This window comes from Salvelinus fontinalis, chromosome 15 (genome assembly GCF_029448725.1).
Source record: "Salvelinus fontinalis isolate EN_2023a chromosome 15, ASM2944872v1, whole genome shotgun sequence".
Taxonomy (NCBI): domain Eukaryota; kingdom Metazoa; phylum Chordata; class Actinopteri; order Salmoniformes; family Salmonidae; genus Salvelinus; species Salvelinus fontinalis.
Genome location: NC_074679.1, coordinates 6,502,754 through 6,528,819, shown reverse-complemented (window position 1 = coordinate 6,528,819; position 26,066 = coordinate 6,502,754). Strand labels below are relative to the sequence as shown.

Genomic DNA, 26,066 nt, shown 5'->3' with positions numbered 1-26,066 from the left:
TAGGTCACACTCACTGGCGCGAGTCGACTCCAAGTTACCCATGAACGGTGATGCGCATGCTCCATGCGTAAGATCCGGGCTCGAGGAAGGATGAATGTTATTGTTAATTTTAAAGATGGCGGCGGAGGGAGGAGGGAAGGAGTTGAACGAAATTAAAACTCAGTTCAATACACGGGAAGGCGTCTATAAACTCCTCACTCACTCCGAATATAGCCGCCCCAACAGGGTGCCTTTTAATTCCCAGGGTTCAAACCCCGTCAAAGTCTCCTTCGCCAACGTCAATGACCAGTCTGGTAACGGCGACAGAATCTGTTTTAATGTGGGCCGGGAGCTGTACTTCTACATCTACAAAGGCGTTAGAAAGGTAGGTAGCTAAACATTATTATAACAGCTTGCTTATAATTGATGTGTCTTAATTGATGACCACAGGTCAGTGTTGTCCAATTTTCATGGTTTATGACTAATGCACAGCACTGTGTCCTTTTGCACCACCAGTCTGTTCTGACTGCACAGTCCACCTCGTCCAAAAGTGTTGTGGTATGCACGGCGAGCCAGCTAGCAGACTGGCTAACTCTAATCTGACAGTCACAGTTAGGTTGTAACATCTATCAACGCACCACGGACATGGTGGACATTTTACTACAATATTGGCAGTGAATGCATGCTCGTGAAATCACAAGTGTGATCTCTATTTGTACTTCCACTTGGGTGATGACTTACAGTGCACGGATGCCCTGTCTGATGTGACCTAGGAAATCTAGCCTTGAAATGTGTAAAGCTAGCTACATGACTGCTTAAACGACAGTTGTGGACTCAAGAACAAGGTGTTGTTGTGAATTAATTTGCACAATAACTTGCAAATTCACATACATATGAAGATGTTATATAACCTCAATCTAAATCTGCATACAAGATTTCCATTGAATGGTTTTGCATTAACTTCCAATGATGTGTTCGATGTGGTGACGTAGGAAGTACTTCATGGAGTTCAATCAGACAGAGGGGCATCTTAGTGAGTGAGTCGCTGTGAACTTTTGGACATGACACGTTGATAATGCAGGGCTACAGGTGCTTGGTCCTATTTTCCTCAGTGTGGCAGATAGTAGACCAAATCTGTAGTTTTTCCCTTTCTTCCAAGTGTTTAAACAGATCAAAACATCTACAATATTCACAAGGACTATACAGGTGTTATACTATATTATATTTTGCCCTGTTTACCAAAACTTGTCAATAATCAACTGACTGGCTTTCTTGATGTCTATAGTATTCTCTCTGGTATGCAATCTGGTTTCTGCACAGGTTATGGATTGTGTCACTGCAACCTTAAATGTCCCTTAATGATGTCGTCATTGCCCTCGATTCTAAGCAGTTGTGCTGCTATTTTTATTGACTTTGATACGGTAGACCACTCCATTCTTGTGGGCCGGCTAAGGAGTGTTAGTGTATCTGAGAGAGGTAGTTAGTAAACCAAGCCAAAGATCCCTCGAAGAGTGCAGTGTATAAAGTCAGAACATCTGCTGTCTCAGCCACTGCCTGTCACCAAGGGAGTACCCCAAGGCTCAATCCTAGGCCTGACACTATCCTCAATTTACATCAACAACATAGCTCAGGCAGTAGGAAACTCTCTCATCCATTTATATGCAGATGATAGTCTTACTCAGCTGGCCCCTCCCTGGATTTTGTGTTAAATGCTCTACAACAAAGTGTTTTTGGTGTCCAACAAGCTTTCTCTACCCTTAACCTTGTTTTGAACACCTCCAAAACAAAGGTCATGTGGTTTGATAAGAAGACTGCCCCTCTCCCCACCGGTGTGATTACTACCTCTGAGGGTTTAGAGCTTGAGGTAGTCACCTCATACAAGTACTTGGGAGCATGGCTAGATGGTACACTGTCCTTCTCTCAGCACATATCAAAGCTGCAGGCTAAGGTTGCATCTAGACTTGGTTTCCTCTATTGTAATCCCTCCTCTTTCACCCCAGCTGCCAAACTAACCCTGATTCAGATGACCATCCTACCCATGCTAGATTACGGAGACGTAATTTATAGATCGGCAGGTAAGGCTGCTGTCGAGCGGCTAGATGTTCTTTACCATTCGGCCATCAGATTTTCCACCAATGCTCCTTATAGGACACATCACTGCACTCTATACTCCTCTGTAAACTGGTCATCTCTGTTTACCCATCGCAAGATCCACTGGTTGATGCTTATTTATAAAACCCTCTTAGGCCTCACTCCCCCCTAGCTGAGATATCTACTGCAGCCCTCATCCTCCACATACAACACCCTTTCTGTCAGTCACATTCTGTTAAAGGTCCCCGAACCGCACACATCCCTGGGTCGCTCCTCTTTTCAGTTCGCTGCAGCTAGCGACTGGAACGAGCTGCAACAAACACTCAAACTGGACAGTTGTCTGAATCTCTTCATTCAAAGGCACAATCATGGACACTCTTACTGACAGTTGTGGTTGCTTTGCGTGATGTATTGTTGTCTCTACCTTCTTGCCCTTTGTGCTGTTGTCTGTGCCCAATAATATTTGTACCATGTTTTGTGCTGCTGCCATGTTGTGTTGCTGCCTTGCTGTGTTGTCATGTGTTTCTGCCTTGCTATGTTGTTGTCATAGGTCTCTCTTTATGTAGTGTTGTGTTGTCTCTCTTGTTGTGATGTGTGTTTTGTCCTATATTTTATTATAAAAAAAATAATCCCGTCCCCGCAGAAGGCCTTTTGCCTTTTGGTAGGCCCTCATTGTAAATAAGAATTTGTTCTGAACTGACTTGCCTAGTTAAATAAAGTAAAAATATATATTTTTAAATACTAAAGCATGTACCTTTCTGACATTCCCTAGCTGGGATATACTATATGGGCCTATGGTTGGAATAGGTCTATGCAAAAAAACAGCTGAGCTGTCTGGAGACACAAGAAAACTTTCCACTCTAAAACTTTCCGATCTGCTGATGGTGTCAACCATTCACCAGTGCGACTGTTATGCTAGTAAACTCACTGTGCCCCTGAGGCATTTTTAATAAAGCACAAAGCCAAGACGCTAGAGTTGCATGCCCTGGTCTGATTCTTTATGTCAGTATTGTTCATAACACACAGCATCAAGCCCCCTGAGACCACTACATTGTCATGTAGGCCTTTATTTCAGGAAGATATTTTTTAAGGGTGTCTTTTTGATGTCCTCTGATTATTACAATTGATTGTAATGTAATGCAATTGAACTATTGACTTCAAAGGCCACGTCATAGACCTAGTTACCACTTCAACAGGCTTTTCATGTTTGCTGTTTATGTTCAAAAAATTCTGTGTCATCATGAGCACTCTACTCAACTTGGCTTCGTTGCTTTTGCATGCCACCCTTGATGCTTTGATCTGCGATTTGATCAAGAGCCGAAAACACACAACACTGAAAAGGTTACTGCCATAATCTTATCTCACTGTTTTTTTTTGTACTCTTCTCTTTCAGGCGGCTGACTTGAGCAAGCCTATCGACAAGAGGATATACAAGGGAACACAGCCCACATGTCATGACTTCAACCACCTGACGGCCACGGCGGACGGCGTCTCCCTGCTGGTGGGCTTCTCGGCAGGCCAAGTGCAGCTCATCGACCCCATCAAGAAGGAAACCAGTAAGCTCTTCAATGAGGAAGTAAGTTGTCATGAAAGTCTCAAAAGAAATGTAAAGCCACATAAAGCTGTGACCACCATAGATTTGGGGTAGAGAGAGAAATGGCGTTTTGTTACTGACTTCAAATTTAATTTTTTGACATAACTCAATGAAAGCCATTGTTGCTTACATTTGAATGTTTTTTGTTCCTTGTCTCCCTCCTCCCTTTCTCTCCCAAAACGCTTTCCCCAGAGACTAATAGACAAATCCAGAGTGACTTGTGTAAAATGGGTGCCCGGCTTGGAGAGGTTGTTCCTTGTCGCTCATTCCAGTGGAAACATGTACTTGTACAACATAGAAAACACGTGTGGCACCACGGCGCCTCACTACCAGTTGCTCAAACAGGGCAAGAACTACTCGGTGCACACATGTAAGAGCAAGTCCACGCGCAACCCTTTGCTCAAATGGACGGTGGGCGAGGGAGCGCTCAACGAGTTTGCCTTTTCACCTGACGGGAAGTTCCTGGCGTGTGTCAGCCAGGACGGCTTCCTTCGGGTCTTCAACTTTGACGCGGTGGAGCTGCACGGGACCATGAAAAGCTACTTTGGGGGTCTGCTGTGCATGTGCTGGAGTCCGGACGGAAAGTACATTGTCGCGGGGGGCGAGGATGATCTGGTGACCGTGTGGTCGTTTGTGGACTGCCGGGTTATCGCGCGCGGTCACGGACATAAATCATGGGTCAGCGTGGTGGCGTTTGACCACTACACAACCAGCGTGGAGGATGCAGACCCTATGGAGTTCAGCGGCAGCGACGAGGACTTCCAGGGCCAAATCCACTTTGGTCGCGACCGGGCCAACAGTACGCAGTCCCGGCTCTCCAAACGCAACTCCACAGACAGTCGGACAGTACACACCACGTACAGGTTTGGCTCAGTGGGCCAGGACACTCAGCTGTGCTTGTGGGACCTCACAGAAGATATCCTTTTCCCCCACCTCCCGCTTTCCCGGACAAGAACACACACCAATGTGATGAACGCTACCAGCCCCCCGGCGGGAGGTGGAGTCGCTGGTGACATAGTGAACAATGTGAGTAATAACCCTAGCACGAACGACAGCGGCGCCAACACCCCCAGTAACTCCCTCTCCTCTCCCCTGCCACGCTCCAACAGCTTACCGCACTCGCCAGCTATGACTGCCAACAACAAGAGCAGTGCCATCGCCTCAGGTGTCAGCAAGTTCGCCACGCTCTCCCTTCACGATCGCAAAGAGCAGCACCAGGAGACGGACCACAAACGGAACCACAGCATGGGTCACATTAGCAGCAAGAGCAGTGACAAGCTCAACATGCTCACCAAATCCAGAACAGACCCTGCAAAGACTCTTGGGACACTGCTCTGTCCCCGCATGGAAGACCTACCCCTACTAGAGCCTCTTATCTGTAAAAAGATAGCACATGAGAGACTGACTGTCTTAATATTTCTTGAGGACTGTATAGTGACAGCTTGTCAGGAGGGATTTATTTGGACATGGGCGAGGCCTGGAAAAGTGGTAAGTTCTTTTTGAATAGAATTTAAGTTCTGCATAATACCCATGCATTTCTCTTTGTGGTTAGTTTGGGCACTGCAAGGTTCCATTTTGAAAACTTTAGTATAATTGTGGACATTTTGGACAGCATTGTGTTGGGATCTCCTACATGTCACATCTCAATCTGTCTGTATGTGTGTGTTTTGTGTTCATTTGCCACCCCGTGCAAAGCCCATACATTTTCAAAATATGAATAATGTTTAAGACGCTTGTATGTTATGTACAATCAAGTCCCCTGGTGGATAAGTAAGTGCACTTAGGCAGCACTCCTTATCAGTGGAAAGAAGACATTGATCCCAACCGAGTGTGTTTGTGTGCATCGGCTCGAAAACACCCATATTGACTCGTTACCATCCCACAATGCACCGCAGCATAACCAAGCAAGACCTCTGCACGCTCACCCACTACACAGATTCTTTCAGCTTTCTACGTTAATGTATTATATTCACTGCATCATGCACTCACTAACTGCTGTGCAAAGGCCATTTGAATACAGGAAAGTGGGAGAAGGAAGATGGGGGGTGGTTCATTTGATGCTTTGAAAACTTTCCACAATGCCAAATCTCCTTGTTTTCCTTTCCAGGGTTTGTCATCCCAAAAGCAAGCCGTCTCTCCCAGTGGAACGATAATATAGCCAACACTATTTCTGCTGCTAAGAAACCTGCATTACACCAGAGCCTGGTGCTGCTCTTCACCCCACAATGCATTGCAAGTTTTTTCCTTTCTATTGTTACTTTTTCTATTCTCTCTTTATTTTTTGGTTATCATTCACATGGCCTAAATGGTAGAAGTATTCAAATACAGAAATGGAAAGGGTGAGGAGACATTTTGGATAGTGATTCTAATGTATTTTCTGGACTTTTGAAATGTGTTTTAAAATTATTTGTCTTTTTTTCGCTCCCACATCGCAACTAGACTGTTTTCTGGACTTTGAGCTTGGCTTAGTTAGATGCAAACCAATCAAATTATGCTTGTGTTTTAAAATGAGAGTTCACACAACTTTCATAATTCCTATGCAAGTGGTCCATGGACCATAGTCTAAAAACTGCACACAAAAATCAAGTCGTTTAGCCTTTATGATTTTGAAGATGTACACTGTCAAAGGGTATTAAAGTTGCTAGAGTCCCAACTGTTTTCTTGACCTAGCTACACACGATCACAGGTTTCGGTGTGCCTTGTCTTCCATTCAGAAGACAGTCTCATTCATCGTAGGTGTGGTTTTTTTCAGTCACTCCTGGCTCATAGGCTGCATTCAAGGTAAGAAAAAGATTAACAAATTACATTTGAGTGAACTAACCCTTTAGCATCCAAGGATTTGCCTCTAACCAAATTCTTTACAAGTATTTTTTATAGAATCTCCCCATTGAGAACTTTGCACAGATTTTGTTACAGTGACTGTAAAAACCACACCTACGATGACTGAGACTGTCTTCTGAACGGAAGACAAGGCACACCAAAACCTGCGATCGTCTGTAGCTAGGTCAATACTAAACAAAAATATAAACACAACATGAAACAATTTCAACGATTTTAATGTGTTACAGTTCATACAAGGAAATCAGTCAATTTAAATAATTTCATTAGGCCCTAATCTATGGATTTCACATTACTGGGAATACAGATATGCATCTGTTGGTCAGATACCAACAAACAAAAAGTAGGGGCGTGTATCGGAAAACCAGTCGGTATCTGGTGTGACAACCATTTGCCTCATGCAGCGCGACACATCTCCTTCACATAGAGTTGATCAGGCTGTTGATTGTGGCCTGTGGAATGTTGTCCCTCAATGGCTGTGCGAAGTTGCTGGATATTGGCGGGAACTGGAACACGCTGTCGATCCAGAGCATCCCAAACATGCTCAATGGGTGACATGTCTGGTGAGTAACACAACATGTTGGTCCCATTTTTAATGCTGAAATAAAAGATTCCATAAATGTTCCATATGCACAAAAAGATTATTTCTCTAAAATGTTGTGCGCAAATTGGTTTACATCCCAGTTAGTGAGCATTTCTCCTTTGCCAAGAAAATCCATCCACCTGACAGGTGTGGCATATCAAGAAGCTGATTAAAAAGCATGATCATTACACAGGTGCACCATGTACTGTGGACAGTAAAAGGCCACTTTAAAATGTGCAGATTTGTCACACACCACAATGCCACTGATGTCTCAAGTTTTGAGGGAGTGTGCGATTGGCATGCTGACTGCAGAAATGTCCAACAGAGCTGTTGCCAGAAAATGTAATGTTCATTTCTCTACCATAAGCTGCCTCCAATATCTTTTTAGAGCATTTGGCAGTACGTCTAACCAGCCTCACAACCGTAGGTCACGGACCACGTGTAACCTCACCAGCCCAGGACATCCACATCCGGCTTCTTCACCTGTGGGATTGTCTGAGGAGGGGTGGGGGATTCTCAGAAGTATTTCTGTTTGTAATAAAGCCCTTTTGTGGGGAAAAACGTATTCTGATTGGCTGGTCCTGGCTCCCAAGTGTGTGGGCCTATGCCCACTCATGGCTGCGCCCCTATCCAGTCATGTGAAATCGATAGTTTAGAGCCTAATGAATGTATTTCAATTGACTGATTTCCTTCTATTAACTGTAACTAAATAAAATAATTAAATTGTTGCATTTTATTTTTGTTCAGTATAGTTTATTAGAGGAAAATGGCTTTACATTTTGGGTGTGCATTAACTCTGACAGCTGTAAAGAGGAGAAATTATTACAAATCTTTTATATCTAGTAAAGGAACACTCTACCTGAAAAAATATTTTGTTATTTTTTTGTTATTGTTGATATAGTCCCAATGTTTTGCATGCAAGCAATCAAGTTTTCAAGATGTGTAACTTTTGAAATTCAATACTGGCTGTATTTCTGTACTTTTGAGTTATACAGTACCAGTCAAAAGTTTAGACACCTACTCATTCAAGGGTTTTTCTTTTTACTATTTTCTTCATTGTAGAATAATAGTAAAGACATAAACAATTACATAACACATGGAATCATATAGTAGCTAAAAAAGTGTAAAACAAATCAAATATTTGAGATTCTTCAAAGTAGCCACCCTTTGCCTTGATGACAGCTTTGCACACGCTTGGCATTCTCTCAACCAGCTTCACCGGGAATGCTTTTCCAACAGTCTTGAAGGAGTTCCCACATGCTGAGCACTTGTTGGCTGCTTTTCCTTCACTCTGCGGTCCAACTCATCCCAAACCATCTCAGTTGGTTTGAGGTCGGGTTATTGTGGAGGCCAGGTCATCTGATGCAGCACTCCATCACTTTCCTTGTTGGTCGAATAGCCCTTACACAGTCTGGAGGTGTGTTGGGTCATTGTCCTGTTGAAAAACAAATGATAGTCCCACTAAGCACAAACCAGCTGGGATGGCGTATCACTGCAGAATGCTGTGGTAACCGTGCTGGTTAAGTGTGCATTAAATTCTAAATAAATCGGTGTCACCCGCAAAGCACCATCACACCACCTCCTCCATGCTTCACGGTGGGAACCACACATTCAGAGAAAATCCGATCACCTACTCTGCATCTCACAAAGACACGGCGGTTGGAACCAAAAATCTCCAATTTGGACTCATCAGACCAAAGGACAAATTTCCACCGGTCTAATGTCCATTGCTCGTGTTTCTTGGCCCAAGCAAGTCTCTTCTTATTATTGGTGTACTTTAGTAGTGGTTTCTTTGCAGCAATTTGACCATGAAGGCCTGATTCACGTGATAAGGGGTGGCAGGTAGCCTAGTGGTTAGAGCGTTGGGCCAGTAACCGAATCCTCGAGCTGACAAGGTAAAAAAATCTGTGTGGCAGATGGTAGACCCCCCCCCCCGCCCCAAAAATCTGTCGTTCTGCCCCTGAGGAAGGCAGTTAACCCACTGTTCCCTGGGTGCAGAAAACATGGATGCCGATTTAAGGCAGCCCCCCGCACCTCTGATTTCAGAGGGTTTGGGTTAAATGCAGAAGGCACATTTCAGTTAGAGGCATTCCGTTGTACAACTGACTAGGTATTCCCCTTTCCCTAATGTTGATGTCTATTACTTGAACTCTGTGAAGCATTTATTTGGCTGGTACAGTAAAACTGGTAACTCTAATGAACCTATCCTCTGCAGCAGAGGTAACTCTGGGTCTTCCTTTCCTGTGGCGGTCCTCATGAGAGCCAGTTTCATCTCAGCGCTTGATGGTTTTTGTGACTAACCTTGAAGAAAAGTTATTGAAATGTTCCGTATTGACTTACCTTCATGTCTTAAGGTAATGTAATGATGTTTTATCTTTGCTTATTTGAGCTGTTCTTGCCATAATAAAGACTTCGCCCTATTTGGGAAAATAGCATCTTCTGTATACCACCCCAACCTTGTCACAACACAACTGATTGGCTCCAACGCATTAAGAAGGAAAGAATTTCCACAAATTAACTTTTAACAAGGCACACCTGTTAATTGAAATGCATTCCAGATGACTACCTCATGGATCTGGTTGAGAGAATGCCAAGAGTGTGCAAAGCTGTCAAAGGCAAAGAATGGCTACTTTGAAGAATCACAAATATATTTTGATTTGTTTAACACTTTTTTTGGTTACTACATGATTCCATATGTGCTATTTCATAGTTTTGATGTCTTCACTATTTTTCCACAATGTAGAAAATAGTAAAAAAAAATATATATAAAAACCCTGGAATGAGTAGGTGTGTCCAAACTTTTGACTGGTACTGTATATCTTAACTTGATTGCTGGACATGCAAAACATTTTTGGACTATATCAACAATGGACTAATGAAACAAATACCAAAATATTGTTTTTGTGTAGGGTGTTTCTTTAAGCATTTATTGTAATTATTTCAAATTAAAATCTGCTCTATCGTGTTATTGGAATTCAGTGAGTGATCGGGGTAATAGCAAATTATTACTGTAGTGTAAGTTCTAATCGTTTAAGGAAATGGTTATATTTCTAATACAGAAAAATATACATTAATTATATTAAAATCTTGAGTATGCAGTTCTTTTCTCTTGTACAAAATTCATCCAGATGTATTTTGATATACGAGATTAATGTATTAAATGCTCGAATTATACGCTTAAAATAATCACAATGTGCAGAAGTCAGACAAAGCAGCTGTCAACTTCACAAATATTATGACGCTCAGGAAGTCTTATAGACTAAGATAAAGAAAATATATATTTTGCTTACCATCAGCAACACTTTTCAATGTGTCCCAAAAGACCCACAGTAGGACCTTGTTCCGTGTGACACCTATTTAAGGAGTTAAGTGACTCCACACTAACCACAGAAGGAACGAATGGTGAAGTGAATATATTTTTGGATTGTGGTTAACATTTGACACTTTTTTTTATTCTTCATTAAAAAGGTATATATTCTATTACACTTGTATTGTTACTGATTTTGTTTGTCCATTTTATTGTGCAGATTGATTTTTATAAGTGCTTGGTGAAATGTTTTTACATTTGGGTTGTAAAGATAAGATACACGTCATGAAACACTTTCACTTTGCTTGTTCCCATGCAATACGTGCTGGGATAAGTATGGACGTACACTGTATATGCCTTTCATTGCATATGTACAATAATACCTCTGTCTCAAATTACTTCGATACAGTCTGTCACAGTATTGGAAAATCTTATGTCATAGAACAAAAGGCAAAAACATTCACAGAACTTAACTTACAAAATATGTTGCTTTTTCTCAATAGTTTATACATGTTATACTCTTATGGCAATGCAGTAGTACAGGGGTAGGCAACCCTGTTCCTGATGGAACTGAAGGATTTTGTTCCAACTAGGTACCACACCTGATCAACTGAGGTAATTGATCAGTTTAGTGATAAATTCAACCCACCTGGTCTTCCGGGTTGGTTAAATCAAAAACACGACGTGCCTACGGCCCTCCAGGCCCAGGGGGCGATACTAAAACACATTGAGAGTTTATGGAGTTGGTTACTTTTGTAATTGTCATGTACTTGACTATTGCTTTGGAAGTGGCAGGTGGTCTAGGAAATCTACCATTTTGATTATATCAAAAAGATATACTCTGTGGAGCAAAAAAGAGAGAATTTCCAAAAATCTGATTTTATCTAGCACTGGGATACAATGTACTGTGCTGAATCAATTAACTTACCAAGGAACTAACACCTGATCTTTCATCATTTTATTAAATATACTGAGTGTACAAAACATTAGGAATATATTGAGTTGCACCCCCTGCTTTTGCCCTCAGAACAGCCTCATATTTCTCATTGAATGGACTCTACAAGTTGTTGGAAGTGTTTTGCAAGGATGCTGTCCCATGTTGACTTTAATGCTTCCCACAGTTGTGTCAAGTTGGGATGGATGTCCTTTGGGTGGTGGACCATTCTTGATACACACGGGAAACTGTTGAGCATGGAAAAACCAAGCATTGTTGCAGTTGCTGACACAATCAAACCTGTGCGCCTGGCACCTACTACCATACCCCATTCAAAGGCACTTAAATATTTTGTTTTGCCCCCACTGAATGGCACACATACACAATCCATGTCTCAAGGCTTAAAAATCCTTCTTTAATCTGTCTCCTCCCCTTCATCTACACTGATTGAAGTGGATTTAACAAGTGACATCAATAGGGGATCATAGCTTTCACCTGGATTCACCTGGTCAGTGTGTCATGGAAAGAGCAGGTGTTCCTAATGTTTTGTACATTCAGTGTATATCAGAGCTCGTCCTTGAAGTTCTGCGTTGCATGTGAGTAGTCATTAGCTCACTTTTGAGCAAATTTATCAACAACCGTTAATAACATGACACACCTAGTTAGGAAATGGTTTGGTTATTAACGGTCAATAGGCATTTTCTCATTTGCCTAACACTGATGACAGAGTCAAATATACTTTGGGGATCATGTTGTATTTCATCTGCCGGAATGATGACTTATACAAATTAACCCTGGTAATTAATGATATGGGACATTCCTTTGTCCAACACCATGTTAGCATTGCTCACAAGAAAGCATCAGGCTTTGAAGTAGCTAAGTAGCTTTGTTCAACAATGTCTAACCAAATCAAAAAAAATCTAATCCGAGTAGGTACAACAGGTCTGTTGAACAGCAACAGTTCTTAAGAATTGGGGCTCTCAGTAGCCACCAGGTTTCCTATCCAGAGGAGGCATGTAGTAGGTCTTGAAAGCAGAGCAGTGGGATTCATCCCTTGGCTGTTGGGTAAAGAGGAGAAAAAATGGGTTAACAGAAAAATATGAACAACACGCTATTCTACTGAGTACTGAGGCTGTAAATCAAGGGTCTCAGAGTAGGAATGTTGATCTAGGATGTGTGTTGCTTTTTAGATCATAATGAATAAGATTACATGGACGGATGGGGTCTGATCCTAGACCAGCACTCCTACTCTGAGATTCTTGACACATACAGCCTCAGATGTTATTTAAGATGTGCACTAAAGTCATGTCTGTACAGGACATTTTGTCGTCGGGAGTAGCCATACTAGTGATTAGAGCGTTGGGGCCAGTAACCGAAAGGTTGCTGGATCGAATCCCCGAGCTGACAAAGTAAGAAAATTAAAAAAAGGTCGTTCTGCCCCTGAGTAAGACAGTCAACACACTGTTCCCCGGGCGCCGAAGACGTGGATGTTGATTAATTAAGGCAGCCCCCCGCATCTCTCTGATTCAGAGGGGTTGGGTTAAATGCAAAAGACACATTTCAGTTGAAGGCATTCAGTTGTACAACTGACTACGTATCCCCCTTTCCCATATGGATGTCCTAAAATGTACACTGTAATACAGTCTGTTTACCTTAGCCAACCGCGAGTAGCACTTTTTTGATGTGATGGCTGGGAGGGACCCACGGTGAGTGATGGTGAGAACTGGCACTGTGCTAACAGGGTAGGTAATCTGGGGTGCAGGCACTACCACATTGAGCTTTGGTAATTCCACCTGTGGGGCGTTGCGTCTGATCAGAGGCTCGGCAACGTGCTTAATGTTGTGCTGCAAAACAGAAGAATATTATGCCATCATAAGAGACTAGCCCCATCATAGTAGGGCAAAGTACATCCAAATTATGGAATATTTTGTCATTTTCCCAGTATGTAGCATATTAAGACATTTTATCCTACCCTTTGTAATGTGGTTGATTACTCATAAAATGTGATGTAGGGTCAACCTTTTTAGGAGATGTGTCTGTCTCTTACCTGCCTCCTGCCCTGTCTGGCCATGCGCCGCAGGTGATCCACAGAGTTGGGGGTGCCACTGCTCTCTCCTCCCTCTACAGTCACAATGGCCCTGCGCAGACTATCAGCTCTCCTCTCCGCCAGCCTGAGACAAGGACAGGAGGAGGGAAGATAGCATTTACCATATTAATTAAATTAAATACTTTATCTCTCACACTACACATACTACAATAATAAAGCACAGTATGTCTATGTATTTGTTATACAGTACAGTTTGTGTGCTTACCGTAGCTCTCTAAAAAAGATGTGCTGTAGCGCCGCTCTTGCGCCAATGCGCTCCTCTGGGTCGTAGGTCAGCATCTGGTAGAGCAACGACAGACTGGGTGCTGAACAGTTTGGGATGAGCTGAGATATTCCACTGCCTTTCCGCAGAGGGAAGTCAAAACGCATCGCCCTAGACCTGTCAAAAAATGTATGTACAACACTGTCACTGAGGACAATGGTTTCCACTAAAAACATACTGTAAGTCATTGGTCTTCATTACATGATAAGCGTATCTAACAAACGTACTGAGGGAATTTTTGAAGGAGACTGTTGTCAGGTGTACCCAAAACATCATGGATCTTGGTCACCTGATCCAACTCATTGGTTCCCGGAAACAGAGGGCTGAGACTGAAATACACAAACATGATGGTCTGTGATGTCATCAAGGCTATTTTACACGACAGCAGCTGTTCACGAATGTCTGTGGCTTCGGCCGTAGAGGAACACAACGCTAAGGCCATAACCAAAGTCTCCTACTAGAATGGACAAAAGCAGTTCTGTATCTAATTTGATGATAGATGAAAGGTACCTGATGATCTCGTAGAAAACACATCCTACACTCCACATGTCCATCTTGTGGGAGTAATAGCCATCTGTGAGGAGGCACTCTGGGGCTCTGTACCAGCGGGTGGAGATGTATTCTGTGTGGGGGGGCTTGGAGTGCAAACTCCTGCATGAGCCAAAGTCTCCAAGTTTGAGCACGTCGTGCTATGGAAGCAACCAACCAAGTCATGGACAACATATGGTAAACAATGTAACAGTAACAGTTCTGATTTACCAATCAACAGGCAAGGTTTTCAGCATCATCATTTTATTTATTTTTTTACTTACTTTGATTAGAATGTTCTCTGGCTTAATGTCCCGGTGAAAGATCCCGTTGCTGTACGAAAATAACAATAGGGTATAACTGTTTAGTTTTAGGGGAAGCAAAAAAAAACAGACCCTTAAACCCCCCCCCCCCCCCCCCCCTCTGTGCCAGTGAAAGGTCTGTAGGAAATGTATTTATACATGGACTAGATCCCATCTCCATATTTTCATTCTTACCTATGCATATGATCGAGTGACTTGCAAAGTTGGTACATGTAGTGTCTGATTTTACTTTCTGGCAAAGGTTGCTGCCTCCCTGCAAGTGAGACAAGTTAGCAATACACAAGATAACTGAATGGGGAATAGTATTTGATGTGCTGTAGTTACAGTTATGGTAAAGGTTTCATGTCATTCACAGTAGCAGTTTCACTGTGTGTCTGACCTCGTATGAACTCATAGATGTTCATCTCCATCAGCTCACATACCAAGGACAGAGTCCCTGACTCTTTGTCACTGTAACACATTGAATGAATCAGACAAAATTATCATGTTATTTTTCGGTTGAGGCTTCACACAGAGAATTCAAAAGATAGGGACAAACATTGTACTCACAATATCAATTCATGCAGCCGAATGATGTTTGGGTGAGGGTTAAGTATTTTCATGGCCTGGACTTCTCGCAGGTTGTTGGCCTGTTCCAGGCTGAACAACAAACAAAAAAACATGTAGCGAAACCTGTTATTAACTCTGTAACAGACTGATAACCACCAACACATGTTAAATTAACTTTCTTTATTTTGTAGAGAACATGTATCATGTCATGACTTATTTTCAAAGACGATTCACAAAATTGAGAATTAGAGTAGTTAACTATATATGTTAAACGTTAATGTACAGACTTGGAAAAATCTGTTCTAAAAAGCAACATTGTCTCTAACCGAACTCAACCTCACTAGGTCACAGTCAGGGTATGTTGACAGTGACTTCCAGTTGGATAGGCAGGGGTGTCATGCTGCTAGCTCAAGTTTCAAGGCAAGGGTCCACACACACAGAGGACGTAGAGCACCTCAAGGCAAACAGCAGGCAGAACAATTATAAGGCAGCATACCTGATAGTTAGTTACCTGCTGAGTGACTGCTTCATCGTTTTACACGCATAATATTTCCCATCTTTCAGGTTTTGAGCCTTCACCACTTCTGAAAATGTCCCTTCTCCAATTTTGTTGATTATCTTGTAATCTGCATAACAAAATAGAGTTTAGACATGTAGCTAACGTTACTCTTGTAATAATTAAGAAAAAAAACATGCAGCCCTAGCTAGCAGCTATCTAACGTTAGCTGTATAAATATATGAGAATATGAAAAGTTGCCTGGAACAGAATTTGACATGCCACGATATTTTCTAGCAAATGTAAGGTTAGCTAACGATAGCTAGTAACGTAGTGCAGGCAAGCAAGCGATCAACGTACTATCCATTCTTCAAAGTGTTCACTGCATAGAAGTAGATTATCCATACTAGTCCTATATTTAAATAACACATTGCGATAATTTCATGGAACAGCCGTGTTGTGGCAAGATTTCTAGTTGGCTGATCTAGCTAGCTCCTCCAAGATTGAAAGCCTGGAGAGAGAAAAACGCCTTGCTGCTCTAGCTAGCCATGTTAGCTGGGCCGTCACCTTGGTAACCAGGCACGCCTCACCCTCAACTCTCTGACCAAAAAGGTGGATGATTGAAAACAATACATTTGTCTCGTTACAATAGCGCAATAGTTACGCCTCGATCACACCGACATTACTAAAATGGTACGCAGCACAATTTGGATATGTGTGCAACAAAAGTTCAACATTAACCTTCTGCTACCATCTCTGTCAAACCGTCTACGCATATGTTAGATAAATCCAACGTATGCACCACACAGAACGTACTATTTAGGCCTCTGTAACGCAATAGTGCAAGGCACACGCAGCGTTCCATTGGAAATTAATGTACTTCTGGTGTACCAAAATGCCCCGACTCAATCGGTGTGATTGAGGCGTTACAGTGGCTTGCTGGGTGGCTATCTATGCAGAACAAAAATATAAACGCAACTTGCAACAATTGGGTGGGCATAGGCCTACCCAGTTGGGAGCTAGGCCGACCCACTGGAGAGCCGGGCCCAGCCAATAAGAAAACGTTTTTCCCCACATAAGGGCTTTATTACAGACAGAAATACTCCTAGGTTTCATCAGCTGTCTGGGTGGCTGGCACGATCCAGCAGGTGAAGAAGCCGGATGTGGAGGTCCTGGGCTGGTATGGTCTGCGGTTGTGAGGCCGGTTGGACATACTGCCAAATTCTCTAAAACAACGTTGAAGGTGGCTTACGGTATAAAAATAAACATTAAATTATCCGGCAACAGCTCTGATGGATATTGCTGCAGTCAGCATTATAATTGCACACTCCCTCAAAACTAAAGACATCTGTGGCATTGTGTGACAAAACTGCCCATTTTAGTGGCCTTTTGTCCCCAGCACAAGGTGCACCTGTGTAATGATCATGCTGTTTAATCAGTTTTTGTGCTATTTCTGGGCTATTTTATTTCAGCTTATTAAACATGGGACCAACACCTTACATGTTGCATTTATATTTTATATTTTTGTTCAGTGTATATATATAATTTAATAATAATATATATATATATATATATACAGTTGAAGTCAGAAGTTTACATATACTTAGGTTGAAGTCATTAAAACTCGTTTTCAACCACTCCACACATTTCTTGTTAACAAACTATAGTTTTGGCAAGTCGATTAGGACGATTGTGCCTGCGGTTATGGAACCGCCACCTGTCCCAGACCTGCTGTTTTCAACTCTTAATGATCGGCTATGAAAAGCCAACTGAAAATTATTCATGATTATTATTTGACCATGCTTGTCACTTATGAACATTTTGAACATCTTGGCATAGTTTTGTTATAATCTCCACCCGGCACAGCCAGAAGAGGACTGGCCACCCCTCATAGCCTGGTTCCTCTCTAGGTTTCTTCCTAAGTTTTGGCATTCCTAGGGTGTTTTACCTAGCCACCGTGCTTCTACACCTGCATTGCTTGCTGTTTGGGGTTTTAGGCTGGGTTTCTGTACAGCACTTCGAGATATTAGCTGATGTACGAAGGGCTATATAAAATAAACTTGATTGATTGACACAAGTAATTTTTCCAACAATAGTTTACAGACAGATTTAAAAAAAAAAAATATTACACTTGTGATTCACTGTATCACAATTCCAATGGATCAGAAGTTTACATACACTAAGTTGACTGTGCCTTTAAACCGCTTGGAAATGTTCAGAAAATGATGTCATGGCTTTAGAAGCTTCTGATAGGCTAATTGACATGATTTGTGTCAATTGGAGGTGTACCTGTTGATGTATTTGAAGGCCTACCTTCAAACTCAGTGCCTCTTTGCTTGACATCGTGGGAAAATCAAAAGAAATCATCCAAGACCTCAGAAAAAAATGTGTAGATCTCCACAAATCTGGTTCATCATTGGGAGCAATTTCCAAACGTCTGAAGGTACCCCGTACATCTGTACAAACAATAGTACGCAAGTATAAACACCATGGGACCACGCAATCGTCATTCCGCTGAGGAAGGAGACACATTCTGTCTCCTAGAGATGAACGTACTTTGGTGCAAAAAGTGCAAATCAATCTCAGAACAACAGCAAAGGACCTTGTGAAGATGCTGGAGGAAACAGGTACAAAAGTACCTATATCCACAGTAAAACGAGTCCTATATCGACATAACCTGAAAGGCCGCTCTGCAAGGAAGAAGTCACTGCTCCAAAGCCGCCTTAAAAAAAGCCAGACTACGGTTTGCAACTGAACATGGGACAAAGATCATACTTTTTGGAGAAATGTCCTCTGGTCTGATGAAGCTGTTTGGCCATAATGGCCATAGTTATGTTTGGAGGAAAAAGGGGGAGGCTTGCAATCCAAAGAACACCATCCCAATCGTGAAGCACGGGGGTGGCAGTATCATGTTGTGGGGGTGCTTTGCTGCACGGGGGACTGGTGCACTTCACAAAATTGATGCCTTCATGAGGAAGGAAAATTGTGGATATTATTATTATACCTTTATTTCAACAAGGAACACAGACTGAGACCAAGGTCTCTTTTACAGCTGGGCCCTGCGTATACATGTTTACACATACAGTTTAGGTACAATGATTAAGAAACAAAACAAAACGATCAGATAACACAAAAAAATATAGCAGCAGATTGTTACATTTACACACGGGTTATTCCACTAACAGCACAAGAACTTGCATTACCCGAAGCAGTTACAAGCAATATAAAAATCCTCCAATAAATGTTTAAAATGGGTGACAAGTCTCAACTTTAAGTTTAGTCTGCAGGCTATTCCATAGGCAAGGAGCATCACAGGAAAAGACAGCCATACCCAACTATGTGGAAATCGCATGGGCCTCAAGTGTAATCCATGCTTGAGACCTGGTTTAAGGAATTCTAATGATGGGTGATGACAAGAAGGTAGTTTCTTCAGAAGTGCTTTATAGACAAACACAAGAGCATGTTGTTCTCGTCTCACGGACAGCGAAGTCCAACCCACATTTTGAGATAAAACACAGTGGTGAGTTCTGTAGCTAGCACTCGTAATAAACCTAAGTGCCAAATGAAAAGTAGCATCCAGCGATTTAAGTGTTGATGCCGTAGCATGCATGTAGATAATATCCACATAATCTAGAACAGACATGAAAGTAGCTTGCACAATGTCTTCTATTTGTAGGGGACAAACATGTCCTGTTTCTATATATTGAAGCAACATCTCAAGACATCAGTCAGGAAGTTAAAGCTTGGTCGCAAATGGATCTTCCAAATGGACAATGACCCCAAGCATACTTCCAAAGTTGTGGCAAAATGGCTTAAGGACAACAAAGTCAAGCTATTGGAGTTTCCATCACAAAGCCCTGACCTCAAGCCTACAGCAAATTTGTGGACAAAACTGAAAAAGCATGTGCGAGCAAGGAGGCCTACAAACCTGACTCAGTTACACCAGCTCTGTGAGGAGGAATGGGCCAAAATTCACACAACTTATTGTGGTAAGCCTGTGGAAGGCTACCCGAAACATTTAACCCAAGTTAAACAATTTAAAGGCAATGCTACCAAATGCAAATTGAGTGTATGTAAACTTCTGGCCCACTGGGAATGTGATGAAAGAAATAAAATCTGAAATAAATCTTCTCTATTATTCTGACATTTCACATTCTTAAAATAAAGTGGTGATCCTAACTGACCTAAAACAGGGTATTTTTACTAGGATTAAATGTCAGGAACTGTGAAAAACTGAGTTTAAATGTATTTGGCTAAGGTGTATGTAAACTTCTGACTTCAACTGTATATATATAGTAAATCATACAAATTCACCTCAGTCTTATTCTGGCAGTCTGGAATATTTAAGCAAGCACCATGGCCATATGAATGACTGCTTAGTCACTTAACATTAACCATCCATGAGTGTGAAAAGGAGCTCTGGTTTTAACATCCTTTATTCGCTCGTTTCAGGATATGTATTTATCTAGAAACATCCACGGCAATGTTAAAGTATCAGCACCTAATCTGCTGGCAGCCAAATAATGGCTCTATAGTATGAATTGGACATGGGATTTCTTCCCATATGAACAGTATCATGATACAAAGGAAAAGCAGAGACAATGAGTCAACCCATCCCGTAATAGGACGACGCTGACTTAATTGATGCCTTCAATTGACCAATAATATGCAAATGAATATATGGATGACAGGAAAAGCCTTCATTTCCCTCAGTTGTTTCACAGATTTTTACATTCATCATTCAAGATAGTGCGTATGTAAAAGATCAGATTCAGATCTGGCATATTTGTCTGGTTTATTTTCTTGACTCAAAATTACACATTTTAAATGTTTTTTGTAGTTTTTTTTACAATATATTTCATAATAAAAATGTCAAGGGACAGCTGTGCAGATCAGACAAGAATAATACCAAACAAGTAACTTCTTGATAATGAAATTCAGTGCAATGTGGCTCCAATGTAACTGGTATTACCTGATTAAAAACAGACAAAATTCTACACGAGCCTCTTCTGACTAACATGGTCTAAGGTATGCCACCTCTCCAGCAGGATTGAATACATGGTACTTTTACTTAAAAAAATATACATTTTTTTTTTTTTTTAACACGGGCACAACAAATCCACACATATATATGCAATACAATACAATATATACATCATAAAAGTAAGCACTCAGAATTAGGATAATGAACGTTGCCATGGTTGCTGATTGACTGGCCTAAGGGATTTACCAACACTAGTCCCTACAAAAGCCTCTATTTCTCTAAATGATTTACATTAATTTACTTTGTTTTTCCCGAAACCACTCATGACACTTGGTGACAAGATCAGGTGAGCTGTCCTCTTCGTTCAGCTAGCAGCAAGGCCATGGCAGTCAACCATCTCAAACACACTCAACCCTACCACCCCAAAGAACGTGGTGGTATAATGGCTCTTATGAGCCCAGGGCGTTGATGCCTCCCATCCGCTGTCTGAGAGTGTGTAGCAGATGTTTAGGCAGGCAGTCCCAGGACCCAGACAACAATTCTCTGTGCTGCAGCGCTGCTTCCATACAGAACCTAGAACAAATCAGGCAATATTTAACTTACCACTTCGCATGGCAAGGCAAGTTTTAGGTTGACCACAAGATGTACTGTATCAAAGTTGACGTGTTCATTAGGCAGAAGAAAACTGACTGAAACAGGGACCTGGACTTTGGGTCGTGTTCACTAGGGCATGCAGCAAAAAATAGTATTTCGGTGTATGGGCCATATTGTCTGAGTTCTGTTTCTACTCACCGGACAAGTGACTTGGGTTGAACTGTGAAGACCAGCAACTCTTTGCTGTGAGCCTGTTGAAAAGGAAATCGAATAACATTTCCATGCATTCAAACTATACTTGGTAGTAAAACTGGTTATCAATCTGTTTGTTGATCTAATTTCAAGTGACACCAAGAAAGGTCTAGTAGTTTATGACTGAGTGGTGTGTTCTAACCGTACTCACCGCTCGCTGATGGGACAACAGGTTGTTGGCACAGCCACCGAACACAAACACCTCCCCGCCAGGACCGGAACAGGCCGTGTGCCAGAGCCTGACACACACACACAAAATCAGAGAAAAATCACCACTGACTCATAACACAAACAATGTACACAGTGAGACAAGCAGCTTCTTTTCCTAACCACTTATTTGGTGATATTGTCATGAAGAAGAATTGGTTTATCTCTATGGAGATATTACCTGGGGCTCTCTGTGTGATTGTGCTTGAACTGCTGCCACTCGTTCTTGCTGACACAGTACAGCCAAGCATCACCTGTATACATGACAAATAGATAGAGGAATGAATTGTGGTCGAGCCATGGACTCTAAAGGAAAATGAAATATTCTTCACTCACTGAGCGTCTCTCGGGATGTTGTGAAGCCTCCGAACAGGAATATGTGGTCAGGTGACACAGGGGTTAAGGAGTGCCATGAGCGTCCCACAGGACCCTGCTGAGGAACACTCCTGCAGAAGGCCAAGGAGAGATGGAGGGAGAGATGGGACCAGGAGAGGTGGAGATGGGACCAGGAGAGGTGGAGGGGAGATGGGACCAGGAGAGGTGGAGATGGGACCAGGAGAGGTGGAGGGGGAGATGGGACCAGGAGAGGTGGAGATGGGACCAGGAGAGGTGGAGATGGGACCAGGAGAGGTTGAGGGGGAGATGGGACCAGGAGAGGTGGAGATGGGACCAGGTGAGGTGGAGGGGAAGTGGGCCCGGGAGAGGTGAAGGGGAGCGTGGGGAGATGTGACCGGGGGAGGTGGAGGGGAGGTGTGACCGGGAGAGATGGGACCGGGGGAGGGGAGATGTGACCGGGGGAGGTGGAGGGGAGATGTGACCGGGAGAGATGGAAGGGAGCGTGGGGAGATGTGACCGGGAGAGGTGGAGGGGAGATGTGACCGGGAGAGATGGGACCAGGGGAGGGGAGATGTGACCGGGAGAGATGGAAGGGAGCGTGGGGAGATGTGACCGGGAGAGGTGGAGGGGAGATGTGACCGGGAGAGATGGAAGGGAGCGTGGGGAGATGTGACCGGGGGAGGTGGAGGGGAGCATGGGGAGGTGGAGGGGGAGAGGGTTAAGAGTTGTTAGTACCATCATAGTGAACACACAAGGACATCCATGAGTAAGAGCACAACATCCTCCCATAAACAGTTTTTTTTTTTAAATGTATGCGTATAACACTATAACATGCATGAAGACATTTTGGATAAGTTGGCATAGCGTACATTTCATGCCACTCCCAGGAGTCCATGTCGATGTAGTACATGTCGTTCAGGCGGTAATCCTGTTGCGAAAGAGTCAAGCCTTACTCATATGGAGGAAGAGCATCAAACATTTAGAACACAATATCCTTTATAATCTATGATGTAACAAGGCATAACAATATGTAAATCATATAAATTAACACCGTGAAGCCCTAAATCTCTGTCTACAGGCCAGTGATATTGTTTTACATTAGACAGCATGACCGTAAACTCAGCGGGAACTTGAGTAAGCTCTATTTTCAAAGAACATTCCTACTTACCCTGTAACGCCCCCCAAATACGTAGCCTCGGTTGCCCACCTTGGCACAGGCATGCGCTGCCCGGGGAGAGGGGGCGTTGCCCTTTTGCCAGGAGAGGGAGGGAAAGGAGAGGTGAGAATGGGGCTCCCAATGAGACAGCTGTACAAAATGGCTTCCAACACAAAGTCGTGACGTGACCGGATTTATGGGAATGGCGTTACCTTGGTGACTGGCTGGCTCCAAGTGGACGTCTCCAGGTCTAAGATGTGAATGTGGTTATTCCAGCCCCGCCCCGGATTATCTCCCTGTTACAACACACAGTGAAGGGGTTGTGTTCATTAGGCCATGCAACAGAAGAAAAAAAATCTACAAAACACCAAAATTGGCAACTCTTATTGGACAAGTCCAGGTTGTCCCTCCATGTTTCAGTCCATTTTCTTCCGTTTGGTGCCTAATGAACACGACCAAGGATTTACCCTCATTGTCGACTCCCTTTGCTGCAGACTAATAGACTAAACAGACCATTGTTTTTATACTGCCATTAAAAAGCAGCTGCAGAGTTGTAGAATGAATTGACAATACCATGAATGAAGTTTCATCGTATTCAAATGTCCCTCGGTGAGCTCCTTGTGCCATATAGCCGTAGCCCCCGAAGAATACTAGCCTGTCGACACACAGAGCAGTTCATTGAGAAACATTCAACAAAATAAACATCTCTTTCTTTAGAGGCAATATGTAATGGCGCAACAACAATATGTAATGGCGCAATGAGTTAGACCTATAATCTCACTCACTGCCTGCCAATCGGCCACCTCACCTGTTCTTGTGGACCCAGCAGCCCAGTTTGTCCTTGCAGGACGGGGCCAGGCCCTTGAGATCCTTCATCTCCTCCCAGCAGAGGGCCGGTGTTCGGAGAGGGAGCCGGAAGACCTGAAGGCCGCAGAACAGGGACAACGTTGAGATGGTATGAAATCAAAAAAGTTACAACATCAGAAGTTTCGTAACGGACATTAACATTTAAATGGTTTGTTGGAAAACAGGCTTCTGAGGTGAGATGGAGATAAATAAATAAATCCTGCTGTGGTGAATTAACATTGATGCTGAAAGTGGGGATTTTAACCCAAGAATTCTCGAAAACATAGTTCTTAGCGTGCAGCACATAAAATATTTTTGTAAACACAGTTTATGGAAAGGGAGGGACTGGACACAGCCTTAGGTGCCAAGATTCCACAAGACATAACAGTCCACGCACATACGGTATATTCTCACCCGGTCAGTGTTTCCCCTGGCATGGTGGCCTCCAAACAGATAGAGGACGCCATCCACACACACTCCACAGCTGCCAGACATGGAGGTATGCAGGTTACCCACAGTCATCTGCTTCTTCCTGCAAATACAGACGGTAGATATAAGGGCTCTGGTCAAACGTAGGGCACTATATAGGGAGCCATATAATTTGAGACACGCTAGACACTAACAAAAGGATGCTTAAAATCATTATTACCATCGTTCTGTCTCCATGTTGTAGATCCAGATTTCATTCCTTGGCAAGTATAAGTCAAAGAAGCCAGTGGTCTGGGAATTCTAATGACAAGACAAACGAGGGAAGTCAATGGATTTAAATCATCTGTAAATATGTCGGCTGGAGTTCGGCTGTTATCTCTGGCAAAGTGGACTGTGGCAAATGGTATCATAGGTCAAAGTCGACGGCAAATCTTCCAATAAAAACTATAATCGATTGAAGACTCATTGATTCAATCATTGATTAAAATGGTATAGTTCCAAATTACATGATTTAGATACACTATCATATAAATAAAAGTCTATTCAGAATGCCTGTCATACTGGTTTACCTTATATCCTCCCCAAACATACATGTAGTGTCCATCCACCGCTGCTATGTGGCCACTGCGCTCAGCTGGCTGCTCCAACTCAAAGGGCTCTGCTTCTGTGTCCAGAACAACTACATCCTCATCATCCTCATCGAGTTCATCAGCCTCGTCCACCACCCAGTCAAATTCTCCCTCCTCTTCATCCCTCTCCAACTCATCTTCCTCAACAGGCAAGCGGTCAGGAATGTCCTCCTCTATTTCTGCCATGATCACCTGGATGGGAGAAGAGAGCTACATCGTTTTGCATACACAGGGATTCAGAGTAGAGGAGTATGAGAAGTATTGGAACAATACAGACATTCACTATAGTTAAGAAGTCTCATCCCAACATGCAGCTAGCTATAGGATATAGCTAAGCAGGTAGCTCAGCTACCAATGGGCTGTGTTATGAACAGGGTTAGTATGCCTAAAAAGAGAATACGTTTTACAGTATGAATTCTAAGAGATTTATAAATAATTCAGATTGTAAAATGTCTTCTCTTTTTAAGTCAAAGATAGCGGGTTAGCTGTTACTGGGTAGGACTAGAATTGTTGTTGCCAGCTAAGTAAGTTAATATCAACAGCTGGCAACTGTTTCAGTGCCACCATGACTGATGGTTGGTGCACTGACTGTTGGTTTACATGGAAACACAAGTCATGATGTTGGCTACCATAATTTTTAGCCTACACCGACTCAACGTGACACCAAAAGCTACCTAGCCAACGTTAGCAAACTTAGCTGTGTCTGCAAGCTAGCTAACGTACTACAGTTCGCCCTATCAACCAATTTAACTGCGTTTTAACGCCACCTAAACTTTGAAAAAAAGGAACTATGCAACCTTGCAGCAACAACAAAAAATCCACTTACGTAGTCTGCTTTAAATAGTCCACGTCTGCTTTGGCCTTCAGTGTGAAACGTTAAGTTTTTGTTCAGTGATTATTATGCGACATCTGGTTGAAGTCGTCAATTACAAGATGCCTGACCGGAATTAACCAATAACTTCTTATTTCCGCCATCTTTGTGAGGTCAAATAAAATCATTTGATTTATGCAAGTACAGAGGAGTAACACAATTCTTATTTGC

The 26,066-nt window shown here is 42.7% G+C and overlaps 3 protein-coding genes across 6 annotated transcripts; 1 reads left to right on the top strand and 2 right to left on the bottom strand.

The window, feature by feature from the left end:
- The first annotated feature begins 2 nt into the window (after positions 1-2).
- LOC129811337 (WD repeat-containing protein 20-like) lies at positions 3-10,565 on the top strand. Of its 2 annotated transcripts, XM_055862555.1 has the most exons (4): positions 15-364; positions 3,464-3,646; positions 3,857-5,152; positions 5,772-10,565. In XM_055862555.1, exons 1-4 carry the CDS (start codon positions 95-97, stop codon positions 5,820-5,822), a joined length of 1,800 nt encoding a protein of 599 aa, XP_055718530.1. In that variant the 5' UTR covers positions 15-94; the 3' UTR covers positions 5,823-10,565. The 2 variants fall into 2 exon arrangements, 1 of the variants encoding a protein (XP_055718530.1); XR_008752866.1 differs by lacking the exons at positions 3,857-5,152; positions 5,772-10,565 and adding an exon at positions 1,980-2,054 and having other exon boundaries at positions 3-364; positions 3,464-3,552.
- A 1,497-nt stretch (positions 10,566-12,062) lies between these two features.
- LOC129811338 (MAPK/MAK/MRK overlapping kinase-like) lies at positions 12,063-16,386 on the bottom strand. 3 transcript variants are annotated; one of them, XM_055862558.1, is made up of 12 exons: positions 16,159-16,386; positions 15,592-15,721; positions 15,096-15,185; positions 14,926-14,996; positions 14,721-14,799; positions 14,508-14,556; positions 14,206-14,384; positions 13,923-14,024; positions 13,639-13,812; positions 13,374-13,497; positions 12,979-13,170; positions 12,063-12,384 (listed from the first exon to the last, which is right to left on the bottom strand). In XM_055862558.1, exons 3-12 carry the CDS (start codon positions 15,146-15,148, stop codon positions 12,307-12,309), a joined length of 1,101 nt encoding a protein of 366 aa, XP_055718533.1. In that variant the 5' UTR covers positions 15,149-15,185; positions 15,592-15,721; positions 16,159-16,386; the 3' UTR covers positions 12,063-12,306. The 3 variants fall into 3 exon arrangements, with proteins under 3 accessions (XP_055718533.1, XP_055718532.1, XP_055718531.1); XM_055862557.1 differs by having other exon boundaries at positions 15,607-15,721; XM_055862556.1 differs by lacking the exon at positions 16,159-16,386 and adding an exon at positions 15,952-16,152 and having other exon boundaries at positions 15,607-15,721.
- A 3,983-nt stretch (positions 16,387-20,369) lies between these two features.
- On the bottom strand, positions 20,370-25,966 carry LOC129811334 (kelch domain-containing protein 2-like). The gene is made up of 14 exons (XM_055862552.1): positions 25,851-25,966; positions 24,965-25,216; positions 24,616-24,695; positions 24,381-24,498; positions 23,929-24,041; positions 23,694-23,775; positions 23,333-23,416; positions 23,133-23,213; positions 22,834-22,892; positions 21,965-22,074; positions 21,810-21,882; positions 21,573-21,660; positions 21,368-21,420; positions 20,370-21,148 (listed from the first exon to the last, which is right to left on the bottom strand). Exons 2-14 carry the CDS (start codon positions 25,208-25,210, stop codon positions 21,025-21,027), a joined length of 1,311 nt encoding a protein of 436 aa, XP_055718527.1. The 5' UTR covers positions 25,211-25,216; positions 25,851-25,966; the 3' UTR covers positions 20,370-21,024.
- Between the last annotated feature and the right edge of the window lie 100 nt (positions 25,967-26,066).